General features: G+C 39.0%; 1 protein-coding gene across 2 annotated transcripts in view; it reads left to right on the forward strand.

Moving 5' to 3' along the window:
• Positions 1-16,293, forward strand: part of aspscr1 (ASPSCR1 tether for SLC2A4, UBX domain containing) — a 290,192-nt gene that overhangs the window by 2,825 nt on the left and 271,074 nt on the right. For both annotated transcript variants that reach the window (XR_012095994.1, XM_073026315.1), the window contains exons 2-3: positions 2,800-2,855; positions 8,057-8,174. Coding sequence is in view for 1 of the 2 variants with exons in the window: in XM_073026315.1 (XP_072882416.1) it covers positions 2,800-2,855; positions 8,057-8,174 (174 nt within the window). In the remaining variant the exon portion in view is untranslated. The remainder of the gene's footprint in view (positions 1-2,799; positions 2,856-8,056; positions 8,175-16,293) is intronic.

Below are 16,293 nucleotides of genomic sequence, written 5' to 3' on the forward strand. Positions count from 1 at the left end.
AAACTGCAAGAGCAACTTGTATTTATGCAATTTGTTTCATACTTCTGAACTGTTGTCATTGTATGGCATCTGGTGCTGTGGAAGAAAATGAGGACGAGAAATTAAGTAACTTCATCTGCCAGTTTGTAGTTGCATGTCCTGGACAGGAATTCTTAGATGTTAGACCAACCAGTACAAACTCATGCTTGACTGAAACGGGAAATGTTCACAGTCTGAAGATCGGCACAGTAGTATAGTGGTTTGCGGTATCACTTTACTCCACCAGCTGTACAATTGGGGTTCAATTTCCTCCCCTGTCTGTTTGAAAAAAAATGTCTCTCTGCAACCTTGTGGGTTTCTTCTGGGTACGCCAGTTTCTTCCCGCAGTCCAGAGGCATTACAGTTATGGTTAGTAGGTTGTGGCCATGCTATGTTGGTGCTGGAAGCCTCGTGGCATTTGTGGCTGCATGGCACAATCCTCGCAGATTTGTGGATCAGTGATTCCAAACAGTGGATTTCACTGTAGATTTCGATGCGTACTTGGCAAAGCTAATCTTTACCTTTTTTGCTAAGTGTATTGGACCTGATATTAGTCATAGAGTTGCTCAGCGCAGCACCAGGCCCTTTGGCCCATCTGGTCCATACTGACCAAAATTCCCTACTTTGCCAGCATTTGACTCCTATCTCTTTAAACCTTTCCTATCAGGTACCTGTCAAAGTGTCTTAAAACACTGTTTATTCATTAATTTATTGAGATACAGCGCGGAATAGGCCCTTCCGGCTTTCAAGTCACACTGCCCAGCAAACCCCCCCCCCCCCCCCCCCGATTTAATCCTGGCCTAATCATGAGACAATTTTCAATGACCAATTAACCTACCAACCAGTATGTCTGTCTTTGGACTGTGGGAGGAAACTGGAGCACCTGGAGGAAACCCACACGGTCACAGGGAGAACTTAAAAACTCCTTAGAGATAGCAAGTACAATTGAACCTGGGTCGCCTGTACTGTAAAGAGTTGTGCTAACCACAACGTTACTGTGCTGTTGTTGATGTGCTTTGCCTCAACCATTTCCTCTGGCAATTTATTCTACATAAGGACCACCCTCTCATTGATAAAGTTGCCCCTTGAGTTCCTATTAATCTGATTTTTTTGCACTTTTTATTTATGTCTGTGTATATATATATATGTGTGTGTGTGTAATATACAGATAGTAATTTATAGTATACACTGTACTGCTGCCCCAAAAAAATAAATTTCAGGACATATGTTAATGATAATAAACCTCGTTCTGATTCTGCTTTCTCAGCTGAAAACAATGTCCTCCAGTTCTTAATTTCCATCTCTGGACAAAAAGTTGTCAACTACCCTATCTATGTGCCTCCATAATTTTTTACACTTCTGTGATATAACCTCAGTGTACTATGCTCCAAAGAATAAAGTCCCAGCCTGTACAAACTCTCTACATAACTCAGACCTGGCAGTATCCACATAAATTTGCTCTGCACTCTTTCCAGCTGAGTGAAATATTCCTCCAGCAGACTGACCAAGGTGACCATTTTGTCAGTTACTTTGATGAGGCTGAAACAAGTGTTGCTGAAGGACTGCTTTACATTGTTTCAGTGAAATAAGCAATGATTCCACAATAAACACAAGCAGTTCTGCAAATGCTGGGAATCTTGAGCTATGCACATTTATTACTTCCACTTATGCTGCTGTTACAGTATAGGGTATCTTAAAGCAGTTTTATTAAGTACTTTAATTTTGGAGGGGTGGAATTCCCCTCACAAAATAGGATGATGCAGACTTCACAAATGAAAGGCAAGAAAAAGCAATTAAAATACACAAGTAGAAATCTTTGAGTGAATGTATGTAAAAATATTGGATGATACACTGTTTAAATCATTATAGTTGTTGTATCTGTTATATCTGGCCTAGCGTGACAAAGATTCATGGATTTATTTATGTTGTCCTGAGGGGGTAATTTGGCTAAGTTCAAACAAGGTTGGATACATAACTGCTCTTGTAGACTAATGGGTATCGAGGGGGAGGGGCGCAGGTAGCACCTCTAGTGAAGGAGCTTCTTGTGTCCATTCTAGTGCAGCTCACACACCTTTGGTCCCCACCAGACTCTTAAGTTCTCACCTGTGGCTCTAAGTAGCTGTGTACATGTGACAGTGGCCACACCTGGTACACTGCTTCAACAGGCGGGCTATACCAGGTAAGGTCTGGTTCCTCAGTGAGACAAGGATGTGCCTGTCTTGTCATGTGAAATCAGTTCTGGCGGATTGGGTAGAAGAGATCAACAGTGAGATCTAACAGGCAAGAAGACAGTTCTGCAAAGCTCCATGGAGAGCGAAGGGCATGACAAGGCACAGATGAAGTCACGTCATCCACTGCAACCAAGGAAGACTCCAGTTGTGAAAACTGCTCATACCGCTGGACCTGGACTTCCAAGGTCGAGTGTGTGGAACTGCCACAGTGCAACGGCTTTTCCACTTTTAAAAACTCTCCTGCACTGGTTTCTTCGTATAATTCACATCATCTAGAACAGGGGTTCCCAACCTGGGGTCCCCATGGTTAATGGTACGGGTCCATGGCATAAAAAGGGTTGGGAACTGCACAAATTTGTCATTGTTAGACATGATGGACAATCAACACATATTCTAATTTTCATTCATTAATAAAATCTGATTCCTTAGACAAAATCAATGTCTAAATGAGAATTATTCAACATAGCAGTTGATGTGATTTCTTAATAGCCAGGTGATTTATTTCTCCAAAGTTAAATGTAATGTTTGTCATTTTGTTTTTGTGTTTTAGGTTTTAGAAGAGGTGTGTAGAAAGCAAAATTTGGATCCTGAAGAATATACCCTCAAGTAAGAATCTTTTCTTAAAAATAGTCTGTTTTTGTCTTAAGTCTTTCACTTCTTTGTGGAGGGTCACTGATCTTTTATATTTCTAGGAAGTTATACATTTGTTTTATAATATTTGGAGTCAGACATATTTAAACTCGAGGTTCCCAGAGTCCCTAAGTCCAGGTCAATCTTGATCAAAGTTCAAAAAGATTCGAAAGTTCATTTATTATCCATGTATCCAAGTATGTATCCATGCACAACTCTGAGGTTTGTCTTCTCCAGATAGCTATGAAACAAAAAAAACATCAACTCCGCTGCATAAACCCCACTCCCCCCCACACAAAACGGAACAAGAACATTGACCCCAAATCTCCCCTCCACCCAGCACAAAATGGAGCAAGAACATAGATCCCTAAACACCCCCTCTCCATACAAAAAAAAATTAACAGAACACAAGCGGAACAGCAACCCCCAAACCCCCTTCCCTCACACAACTAAATGGAAAAGGAATGAGCGAATAACACAATATAAAAAACGTAAATGTGAAAAGATCTACAGTCCTTAAATGCAAAAATCCAAACCATTAACATAAGTGTGTAAATGAATTAACTTAAGGAACAAGCATATTTAATCCTTTAGTATAAATTATGTTTTCACATGAAATCCTTTATTTTTGGGCTGTCAGAAGTTTCATGTTTTACAGAGCTACATCTGTTTCACTGTCATACTTTGGAATTGCTGGGAGCTATGCTACATAGCTTCTGCAAACCCAATATTAAACATTGTTCATCTGTGTGTCCAGACTTCACATTTGGTAGCAGATGTGAAGCAACCTTTTAATAATTTACAGCACTGATTACCACAGTCAAATAATGTATTTCAGTGAGCTCCATGCAACGTAATTTCTTTATTAGTACTTGGAATTCCTGAGCATATGCGATACTCAACTATTGCTGATCAAAAGCAGTTTAATTCTCCCTCATTTGAGGCCTTTATTACTTGGCGATTAGATCATTTGGTCTTAGAGACTCTGATTAGGTTAAGCACAGAATTTGCGTTGTACCAGAATAATTAGTTTTATTTGGAACACTGTTGTTTTTAAATGTTATTATCCCACATAAATGCTCCCAAGATCAACAGTATCTGTTCAATAAATCAAAGTTTAAAGTAAATTTTATTATCAAAGTACATATATGTCACAATAAACAGCCCTGAGTCCATTTTCCTGCAGACAAACTCAGCAAATCTATAGAATAGTAACTATAATAGGATCAATGAAAGATCAACCAGAGTGCAGAATACAACAAGGCAATTAGAAATAAGTAATGAGAACATGAAATGACAAGATAAAGAGTCCTTAAAGTGAGATCATTGGTTGTGGGAAGATCTCATGGATGGGCAAGTAAGTGTAGTTATCCTTTTTTGTTCAAAAGCTTGATGGTTGAGGGATAGTAACTCTTCCTGAACCCATTTTGCAGTTTGAATTCTGTGCTTTCCTGATTCTGAGGTGTTAGCTCTTCAGTTATCCTTTTAGTGTTCTTCACCACATTTCCATAATGAAGTACAGATGATATAGACATTTAGGTTGTTATAAATAAAAAAAAAACTGCACATGCTGGGAATCTGAAATAAAAACACACAATCCTGCATAACAACATCTGAATGTGAGAGAAATGTCGTCGTCATCATTATTTTGTGTCATGTCATGTGATGTGGGCGATTATGGTCTCAATCATGATTGTTCTTGACAAGGTTTTCTACAGAAGTGGTTTGCCATTGCCGCCTTCTGGGCAGTGTCTTTACAAGATGGGTGACTCCAGCCATTATCAATACTCTTCAGAGATTGTCTGGCTGGTGTCAGTGGTCACATAACCAGGACTTGTGACTTGCACCAGCTGCTCATAGGGCCATCCACCACCTTAAGCAAGTGCTGCACCTTGCCCAAGGGTGACCTGTAGGCTGACAGAGGGAAGAAGCCCCTTACACCTCCTTTAGTAGAGATGTACCTCCACCCCGCCACTCAGAGAGAGAGATAATGATTTAGATTAATTATTACTTTGGGTAGTGTGAATGTTGAATGGGCTGCCAGTGGGAGTGGTGGATGTGAGTTTGATTACAACATTTAAGAGAAATTTGGATAAGTATGAGATGAAGGGGACTTTATTTTACCAGAAGGTGGAGAATCAGTGGATGGCCATGGAGGCCAAGTCACTGGTTATATTTAAAGTGGAGGTTGATAGGTCCTTGGTTAGTAAGGGCATCAAAGGTTACGTGGAGAAGGCAGGAGAATGAGAGGGGTAATAAATCAGCCATAATGGAATGGTGGAGCAGGCTCAATGGGTCAAACGGCCTAATTCTGATGCTTTGTAGTATGGCCTTGTACAAATGGGAGGGGTATGGAGGACTATGGTCCAGGTACGGGTCAATGGGACTGCGCAGAGTAATAGTTTGGCATGGATTAAGTGGACCGAAGGCCCTGTTTCTGTATTGTAATGTTCTATGACTCTGACTGTAATGACTAACTTGGAGATTCATCGTTGACTTAGCATAATAGTGGCCATTTGATTTTAATACTGCCCTTTCTTATTCTAAGCTAGTGGTCACCAACCTTTTTAAGCCCAAGATCCCCTACCTTTGCCTTAGTGAAAGGCAAGAGCAACCTACTAAATCGTTTAGAGAAAGCAGCTCAGATTGTACTATCAACTTGAGGCCCTTTATTTGGGCTAATTGTATTTTAATTACATAAAATGCTTTTGTCAAACTTTCAAATTAATTTAACCAAGAAAACACTGTAACTAGCATATCAAACAGAGCATAGTGGCATCAAGCTCATCCAATAATGCCTTGAATAAGCGGTGCTGAAGCACTTTTGCTCGAATCAAGTTTATCAGTTTGACCACCCGTGTCATTACATGAGAAAAGTCCACGACCTTCCCAGCCGAGGCCTGCTGATGAATCACACAATGATAATCCAGGAAGTCGGGAAAATCAGGGTCATTACGGCACAGTGCTATAAAAACCAATGCGCACACCACGCATTGCTGGGGTCCCATCTGTAGTAATTGCCACCAGTTTATGAATGGGGATGTCATTTTCATGGACGTTTTATTTAAACTCATTGTAAGTATCCTCGCCTCTTGTTCTCTCCTTTAAGTGCAAAAGAGTGAGGAAGTCCTTTTTTGTAAAATCCTGGAAAGCCATTCTGACAAATACAACAAGCTAAGCTGTTTGCATTACATCCAGGGATTCATCAAACTGTTGTGAAAAATATTCACAGAGTGACAGGTCCTTTAACACTTGTTGATCCACGGCCTCTGAGCAGCATGTTTGCTTGTCCTTCAATCCTGATTTCAACTCCTCAACTTTCCTGGTACTGGTAAACTTACTGAGACACTAGTTTTTGTTTCAGGGGTACGCAAACTAATGACACCACTGTTTTTGTTTCCTATTTCTTGTACATTTGGGGAATGTTGGAATTTAAAGGGAAGAAGTGTTGTAATGTGAGCATTATAAAGAAAAGTTAATACCAATTAGGATCATGGTAATATAGTAATACTCCTGCTACGGAAACTGTTTGTAAAGAGAGATTGTTTCCGGGGTTGCGGGGTTTTCCTTCCGGTCTTTTCTGCCCAGTGCGCATTAGTGAAAACTTCTGTATAAGAATTATTGTTTTACTGTCCTAGATAAAGTTCCTTTTGGGCATGAAGTTGTCAAGTGGTCCTCTTTCGAAGAAAAAGTTACTACATATTTGCATCAAAAGGTTTATCAGGCACAATGTATTTGTGTATTTAATTTTCAGTTTTTTTTCAGGATCCACTGGGAAAGTCTCAAAGGTCGACCGATCATTGGCGATGACTATTAGCGACCACTATTCTAAACCTTCTCATTCCTACTCATTTCCCCACCCCCCCCCCCCCACTTCTCCATTCATGATCTATGCTCAGGTTGACCTGTCTCAACCTTCATGTTGTCAGCAAGCCTCCTGGCAAGGGCAATGCTTCTCTTGTATGGTAAATTAATCTCCAGCTGTCTGACATCTTCTCATATTTGCCTCTGGACCATGACCCTATCACTGAGCATCGGGAGTTTGTCTCCCAGTTATTCACATTCCTTCACGATCTCCTGTGATGTCATTTGCCATCCTCTTCAAGTGCACTTGTTCCCTGAGCTGCACAAGCAGGTCAATCGTAGATCCATTGTTGAAATTTGCCTCGTTCCCTAGATCTGAGGCAAAGTTATCACCCTGAACCATTATCTCTATTTCCTCCCCATACCCCTAATGTGCTGAATAAATTCCGTTTTTATTTAAATTGTCCAGTAGCATCTAAGTTTTCACCATCTGAACTTGGGATAAAATCGTTGCATATATGCTGTTATGATGATCTTCCTCTTAATTATTTTTGTTAAAATGGTTTATTTTAGTTCTTCAGGTTTACAGAAAAAATGATGAAAGTAAAAATTTCTTTGGTTTTGCAGGTATTGATTCTGATTTAATGAAATACTTGCAAATTGACATGATTCACTGATAGATTAATGAAATAAAATCTTTGTCTTTGTGAATGAAAGCCATGCCAAGCATGTTGTATACGTGGACTAGACTCTACAAGCAGAGGCCGTAGCAGTGATTTTCAACCCCTTTCACTGCCTCGCAATAATGCTGCATGCAATACAAATATGTTTCTACTCTTCATGAAATCATTTTTCTGCCCCTCTTGGAAATCCTTTCCCACTCTCAAATGTATTTATGTATTTATTGAGATACAGCTATTTGGAATTGTACAGACATTAGAATGGTATGTTTTTCCCACTTCTCCATATCATTGAAATTTAAAACTGATCAGAGTAGTATATCCTTAAAACATTAGATGGATTCCTTGATATTAAGGTTTTTCCATATTTAAAAGATCCAAGTAAATTTTGAGGGCTGTGGATTGTTTAAGGATAAATATTACATTCCCTGTGGTGTGAATCGAGCAATTAATCTCCTAAGTTATGTGGGGCATGAAATCATTGAGAGTTATTTATTGAAAAGTGTCTGAAGTTGAATTTTGTGTTAAAGCAGAAAATGAGGGAAATACTGAGCGCATCCTTTTGTGGAGAGTCATCTGATGAAAGCTCATTGATATGAAATGTTAACTCGGTTTCACATGACCTGTTTCCTGATTGCATTTTCACCATATTTTGTTTTTGGAGGACCTTGATTATTTGTTGTTTGATTGTAGGTTCCAGAGAACACTTTTGGATTTATCACAGCAGTGGAGGTTTGCTAATGTACCTAACAATGCTAAATTGGAGATGGTTACAGCTACACGTCAACGTGTTGGTGGAGCAGAGAGCAAGGTAGGGTTGGTAATTTTGGATGCCGAATTGAACAACAAAATTCATGCTCTGACCTTCAGTAGTGACAGTTTTAATTGAAAATGTAGTCAGGTTATTTTTGTTTCTTGAAAGTCAGTAAAAGCCACAGATGCTGGAAATACTAAATAAAAACAGAAGATTGTGGATGTTCCCAAATATCACAGGAGGTATCTGTGGCGAGTGAAATGTCATTAATGTTTTTCCTAATAACCTTTTGGAGCCTTTCTGATCAAAAGTTATTGAGCCAAAACACGACTCTGCCTCTTTCTTCACAGATGCTGCCTGACCTACGGATTATTTTGACCATTTTCTGTTTTTATGTTTTGTTTCTGTTCGCTTTTGAAATATTTGCTATTGCTCCATTGCGTTTTGGCCTTTGGCATGACTTGCTCAATTTTTAAAATGTTATCCTTGCATTAAATGGATAATTTTATAAGCTACTTCAGTGAAGTAGTAATGTTCTGTTTAAGATGTTGATGCCAAGGAAACCAGCAAGTTATTTGATATAGCATTCTTTGATAGTAAGTAAACTGTACCACTGTCTTGATAATTGTCTTAATACTAGCTTCACTAAGCTCTGGTGTGATACCCTCTTTTTTATATATTCTTTGTCCTCTCATGTTGGTACTGCAAAATCACTTAATTGACATTAAGATTTATTAGCAACAGACTAAAGACAGAGCAATGCACACAAAAAGTTCAGACAGCAACTATGAAAATTGATAAGCAATCAACATTTTGGGCCAAGACCCTTCTTTAGGATTGAAAAAGAAGGGGAAGATGCCAAAATAAAAAGGTGGGGGGTGGAGAAGGAGGATAGCTAGAAGGTGAAGCCAGATGACTAGAAAAGGTCAAAGGCTAGAGAGGAAGGAATCTGATAGGAGAGGAGAGTGGGCCATGGGAGAAAAGGAAGTGTGGGGGGGGGGGCAGAACCTAGGAGAAGTGATAGACAGGTGAGAAGAAGTAAGAGTCAGGAATGAAGAATAGAAGAAGAGGGAAAGGAGAGGGATTTTTTTTTATACCAGAAGGAGAAAGCAATATTCATGCCATCAGGTTGGAGGTTATCTAGATGAAATATTTGGTGTTGGTACAAGAGGAGGCCATGGACTGACATGTCAGAAGTGGAATGGGAATTGGAATTTAAAAGTTTGGCCACCAGAAAATTCCGCTTTTGGTGGATGGAGCGGAGGTGCTTGATTAGGCGGTCCCCCAGGACTATAAACAATATTGGTGCTATATCCTCATAGAATTGGAAATTGAGCCTGGAAGGCAAGATCTGTGAAAGATTTTTTAAAAAGACAGTCAGAATCTAATGCATGAATATTATTCATTATATTTTGCACATGGTAAGATATATTTCAGAAGCTATTGTTTTTCTACAGTTGCATTATTTTTCTGCGTATTTGTACTTTTATAGTAAATGTCAGAACAATTTTTTGACTTGCAGGCAAGGCATGCTATTTGCTGAACAAACCATGGTAATATTTTCAGAAACATTTAAATCTATTTAAGAAGTGTCAGTGTTGCCTTGATGGAGGAATTAGAGTGTTTCAGATATTGATAATATCTTGAATGTTACTTTTTTTTCTGATTCTTTTTCATTAGCTGGTTAGACAGTAGGAGTCAATTTCACTTGTATTGTAAGCTCTACATGAGCTTAGCTTTTGTATTGTGTCTGATGAATTCAGTTACATTCTCTTCCATAGATGCTGCATGACCTGCTGAGTTCCTCTAGCAGTTTGTGTGTGCCGTTAAGCTGCAGAGCTTTATCGGGATGGGGGGGAGGCATCTATGCTAGTTCTCAACCAAGAGGAACAGAACTATTTAAACCATCAAACCAGTTCTATTAACTTCAGTTTTATATCTCTTGATACTCCAAATTAATAAAGATCTTCTCAGTGTGATTAAGTTTTAATTGATGCAGAGTTGATAGCTTTTAGGATAGAGAGAGCTCCAGATTTCCATTACATTTCATGTAGAAATTAATGGGCTTCCTGATTTTGCTACTAACTTGTAGGTTATCCTATTATGATTGTGCATTCGGTATTTCCGGCTTGGATGCTATTAATTCCCCTTATCATTTTAAGGGATTGCAGCACCTTTGGGACAAGTAGATTTTCATCCTCTATTATATATGGTGATTAAGTAGTAATTGAAGCCTGATGCAGTTTGACCACAAAGCACCTATGAACCTTGAGTACATTTGATGAGTTCCTGCCCCACAGACTTAGAGCAGTGAATAACTGTAAACTGTAAAACAACAGGTTTTCAACACTGTAAATGAATCATTTTACACATATTCTTTAATAATTCAGACAATTGCAGATTATGGTTTGAATTAATGATTATTGTTGCATTTCAATTGAGGAGGTTTAAAAGATGGAATATCTATCTGTGGCTGCTAAGAAGTCAACTTGCAGAGAAGCCTGTGAACACAGTGGGCTATTAAATGGCCTGAAGTTTGCTCGCTGGATATGTTGAAAGCAGGTGGCGTACAAATATAGTTTCCCAGTTCGGGAACTTGTTTGTGAGATTGAGCGGTTCAAAGGGACAATAGAGAAGTTTGTAAAGAATGAAGTTTCACTGCCATGGAAGGATTAGGGAGAAATGCTGGGGATTTAACTTTTCACAGTTCTTCTTGAACAGTGAAAATAACCGCAGAAATAGAGGAAAGGAAAATTGTGGTTGCTCCCACATCAATGCTGGTGTAGAGATGCTGGATGTTGGACATGCTCCAAAGCCAGATGAATTCCACAACTGAAGTGCATTACTTGATGACACATCTCTGTGTGAACCTTTGTTTCATGTACAGAACGAAAAAAGATGATTGCATCCAATGACTGGAATCTGATAGGGCTGTTCTGTTGTGTCATATTCCATTCTTGGAAGCTGTGTTTCCAAGCAAAACTAATTTTTGGCCAAAAGCACTTTGTTGAAAATGGGACACTTAACCATACTAATTTCAAAGAGTTCAATAAATATTGCTTGCAAAAATAAAGAGGAGCTTGGTACCAATTACTAACAAAGTTCAAAGTAAATTTATTATCAAAGTACATATACTTCATCGTACACTACCCTGATATTCATTTTCTTCAGGGTATTTACAGTAGAACAAATAAATACAATAGAATCAATGAAAAATACTCACAAATGCTAACAAACAACCAATGTGCAAAATAAGACAAACTGTACAAATACAAAAGATAAATAAATGTTGAGAGCATGTGTTGTAGAGTCCTCAAAGTGAGTCTATAGGTTGTGGAATCAGTTCAGAGTTGAGGTGAGTGATGTCATCCACGTTGGTTCAGAAGCCTAATGGTTGTAGGGTAATAACTGTTTCTTGAATCTGGCTGGTGGTGTGGGACCTAAGGCTTCTGTACCTCCAGCCTGATAGTCTTAGTGAGAAGAGAGCATGGCCAGGATGGTGGGGTTCCTTGATGATGGATGCTGCTTTCTTGTGGCAGCATCCTTAGGGAGGATTTTTGCTGTAATAGACTGGACTGTGTCCACTACAGGGTAACAGATGTGATCCACTTTTACTAGTGACACATTGATGTATATTATGTATGTGTTTTATTCGATATATTAAGCCCAATTCAATGTAGTCATGAAGAATATCACTGTGTCTTGCAGTTAATAATCCTGTGTTGCAGAGATTTATCAGTTGTTGGGTTTTTATTAGAGGGTAGCTCTTATTAATTTTCATTTCTTGATGCACATTGGTATTTCTAGCTTGAGAACTTGGGTCATAACTGAGTTTGAAAAATTACCATCAACTATCATAAGTGCCGAGATATGTTCAGCAGCACGCTTTTGGAAGGAGATTTGTAAGAAGTTATTACTAAACAATACTGATAACTTCTCAATAAATTTGAAAAAGCCAGTAATGACAAATCAATTAAAATAGATTTTCTTAAAAAAAATGAAACATAATGATTGAATTGATATATGGTTGAAGTGCTGCTCCAATGCTGGTTGTGTTGTTCTTGCTTGTTCAGCATTAAGGAGAAAGAATCTGACGCATAATATTGATGTTATCGGTACCTTCTGAAGAGGTTCTGTAAGAAAATAGCAGTCACAATCACCAGTTCTTTGGGGATTCTCTTTTTTCTGAACTGTCCCACCATATTTGGGACATAGTGTATCCTTGTGAACATACTCAGTCCTGGATTGCTGAACAGAATCCTAACAGCTTTGTTACAGGGACTTGGAGGAGAACAATGAATATCTTAGACCCAGTCATCAGTTTGTTTCCAGTTATGACCCAGTCCTTTAATCAGCTTTTGTTTGGGTTTGGCACTTTTTCCTCCCAACTCTGCAGTAGGCTTGGGCATTTAAGCTACAGACGTTTAAGAGAAAGCTGTTCAGGTTCACTCTCCAGGCTCTTTCTTAGTGGCCGTGAGCCTCTGCAGTTTCAATGTTTAGTGAGTCCTTAACCTGAATTCCTCTGCTGCCCAGAATTGTCATCCCTTGGTTGAAAATGGCAGCTGGCTGATTATTGAGAAGAATGATTTTATTATTATGCAAAGAAAAAACTTTATCTCACTAATATATGTGTCAATGATCACGAACTAAGTAAATAATATTTTTAGAGTGTTTTTTTAAAATCTCTCCTGTTCCATCAATCCATTTGTTGAGTATAAGCTACTAAAAATGGAGGATGCCCATCTATTCCTGCAAAATGAGAGAAAAGGGATTCAGTTTTTGATTAGTTTATCACACATAAATTGAAACAGACAGTGAAATGTTTGTGTTGACAACCAATACACCCAAAGGTGGGCTGAGGGCAAGTGCTATATACAATCTGGCGTCAACATAGCACGCCCACCATGTTCTGCAGAACAACACAACACAACGAAACAGAACATAAAGTGCATTTATTATCAAAGTATATATTATGTACAACCTTGAGATTTGTCTCCTTACAGGCAGCCAGAAAACAAAGAAACCCAATGGAACCCTTTAAAAAAGCACTAAACACCCAATGTGCAGGGTAAAAAAAAAACCAAATTGTGCAAACAGTAAAGCTAACCAAATAACATTCAGAATTGAAGTTCACGAAAGTGAGTCCACAGCCATGATGCCAGTCACAGCCAATCCAAGAACCAGTTAGTTGCAGGCCACAGCCTCCTTTCAGTGCAGAGACATGTAAACCTCACTGACCAATGAGCTGAACACCAGCCCTCCCCTTACCGCTTTGATACACTCTCGTGCCTGGAACCGCTGCCTTGATTTAGCTCATACCCTACCTTTTGAATTCAGCCTGGCACTTGTCTGTCAAACATTGGCTTGTTCCTCACTCTCGGGCCCGGTCCTGCCAACTTCACTTCCTCGCATCCATTCTGTCACTTTGAATCACCTTCAAGTCCACTCCAGCGGCCAACCGTTCCCTGCTTCGGGCCCGCATCCCACCGCCTCGATTCAGCCTGCACATGCCACGCTGCAACTGTCCTGCACCTTCAAGATCTCAACTCGCACCTCAAAAATGCCAGGTCATACAGACAGCTCAACTCCAAAAAGAAATTATAGGCTGTTGATTGCAGTGATCGTTTTTGAGAAAAGATGTGAGTAATGAATAGTTGTGTTTGCTGCCAGCAAATCGTCGCTGTACTTCACCAGCGCCATCTTGAACTGGAACAGCAAAACAGGCCTTGTTCCTCCCTCCCTCAACCCCACCCACCCACCCATGCACATACACAGTCCTCTAACCCCAGGCCAGGCTGCCTTCAGCCTCCAGTGGATTTGTAGACACTGCATTTTGGCTTATTAAGGGAACTAAATACCTTCAGCAACCTGAAAAAGGAAAAATTGTAATTGTGTGCCGTAAAATATTTGATCAGTAGAAGTGACCAGCACTCTAATTTACATGAGCTGTTGCTTCCTGCAGGTTTGACCTGCAACTGTGTTTGAAAACAATCATAGCAGAGAACTTGGAACCTTAGCTGGTGTTCCAGAATTTGTTATGCAACCAATCCAATTTTTCAACTATGACACCATTGAGTTGCCAGTCTAAATGGGCTGATGACTTGCAAGCAGTACAGACCATTAACATTGTTCTCTGGCATGATGCTCTGTGCTAGATGTGGCTTATGAAACTTGGTTTTGGCCTGTTCTCTGGATATTAAAAGGTAGCGGCTCCAACCTGAAAATTATTCATATCTGCAGCCAGGAGTGACTAAAGAACTTGCTAGCAGAGTTCAAAGAATTGTAGTCTCGTCCAGCAGTTCTTGGAAAGTGGAATCTGTAATCAACCACATTTGCTGATTTGATGCCAGGTAAAATTTGATAGCTGGCTCAGGATTTTGCAGTCAGCAGTGGAAAAGCAGCATTCTCTCTTGACCTCAAACAATGATGACCATAAAGATCTAGCAATCTCTGTGGCAAACATTTTTTTAATGATGCCTGATGCTGTCAGTCATTAGGTGTAAAGAATAAAAGATGTCTGACATCAGTGATTGTTATCAAATTGGCTTGGCATGTTGAAGGGTCCTTACAGGCTACAAAGGGGAAAGTTAAAGTTTTTAAACTGAAACTTTTAACATTTTACAGAGCAGAAGATAATAATCAGAGCATAGAGCAAGGGAACCAAATATTTTGGTGGATTCTGGTTAATTGAGACACATCAGGACTAGTACATTTTGACCCAATACAGCTGCTACCCTTATTAGTTAACTTTTCATGGAAGTAGTTAAAAAGACAAACTACTGTTTAATTCAGTAACAAGTTATGTAGTTAAATGAAATACAGAACAAAATAGAACACTATCAATACTTACTACAGTACTATAAAACTGTATTATTTCTGAAAAGTTATCAACGGAGGAATTCCTGCAGTGTACACAATGAACCAGATCAGTGTAGAAACCTATTGTAGATAATGGACTGCCTTCATACAATTTTATTGGCGTTCGCATCTTCCAAATCTTCCTTTTTATTGTAACATTCTAAATGATTGGTGATAGTTACCTTAATTCTTCAAAGTTCCTAACTTGTTGAAGTAGTGAAATAATTTCATTTTCAAAACTGGCCATTTCTGACATCTGCACGATTGAATGCTTGAAACTGCAGTGAGTCAAGCAGTTTGGAGTTGTCTTACTGCTTATTTTGTCACCAACTATCGGTGACAAATTGACCATTGTTTTGAACACAAACACTCTCAACTGCTGCTATTTAAAAACTGTTTTGCATTAACACAGTGTAGCCACAGAAATGCACATGGCTGACTCTAGTTAAAACCTGTTCAGCAAGTCTCCTGCCCCAGTTAAGCGACATAGTGTCCCAAGTAAACGAAGCAAATCCAGGCAATTTTCTCGATTTGTTTTTGTTCTTTAAGAGTTGTCCCAAATAAGCGGCTGCCTCAATTAACTGGAATCCACTGTATTTTTAAATAATGGGGAGGAAATTGTAATCTGCGTATATAAAATTAGAGCCAGAGTTTAAGATGTAATTACAGTTTAGAATTTCATTTAAAAAGATGATAATGAGAAAATCCTTCAGCGTTTTCCAGAACTAATGCCTTTTAAATGTTGTTGCATTTGTAGTATTGGAAACATGACAGAGAATGTACACAAGTTCATGTAAGCAGAAATGTGATAAAGTGAAGATGATCTATTTTAGTAATATTTATTGAGGGATAAATATTGGCCAGGCATCATGAGTATCCCCTGACTTTGCTGTGCTATCATTTTCTGGAAGTAGCTAGAGGCTTGGATAATGTTTTACCGAAGAGATGGCATCTCCTACAATGTAGCACTTCAGTTCTATACTGAGTTTTAGCCCAAGAGTTTTGGCATCATTTTATCAGTTTTGGATCTTGAAGCAACAATCTTTTAAATTTATATATTGCCCCAACACTTTTCTCAATCTTTTCTTCTGGCTATATTGTTGTATCCCATCTACAAAATAAAATTTAACTGGAGTAGAGCTAATCTGCAGGACGAATGGGCACTGTTCACCTTTGTCATTGTTCCTGCAGCGCCATGAGCATGCCATTCTTGATCATTGAATCAAATTATGCAGATAATGCTTTACTATGCACCTGCTTGGAAGCTGAGCTTCAAGTAATTAACTTGGTTATGAAAGACTGGGCTTGAGACTGAATG

The sequence above is a fragment of the Hemitrygon akajei genome, chromosome 22 (genome assembly GCF_048418815.1).
Source record: "Hemitrygon akajei chromosome 22, sHemAka1.3, whole genome shotgun sequence".
NCBI classification, from domain to species: Eukaryota; Metazoa; Chordata; class Chondrichthyes; order Myliobatiformes; family Dasyatidae; genus Hemitrygon; species Hemitrygon akajei.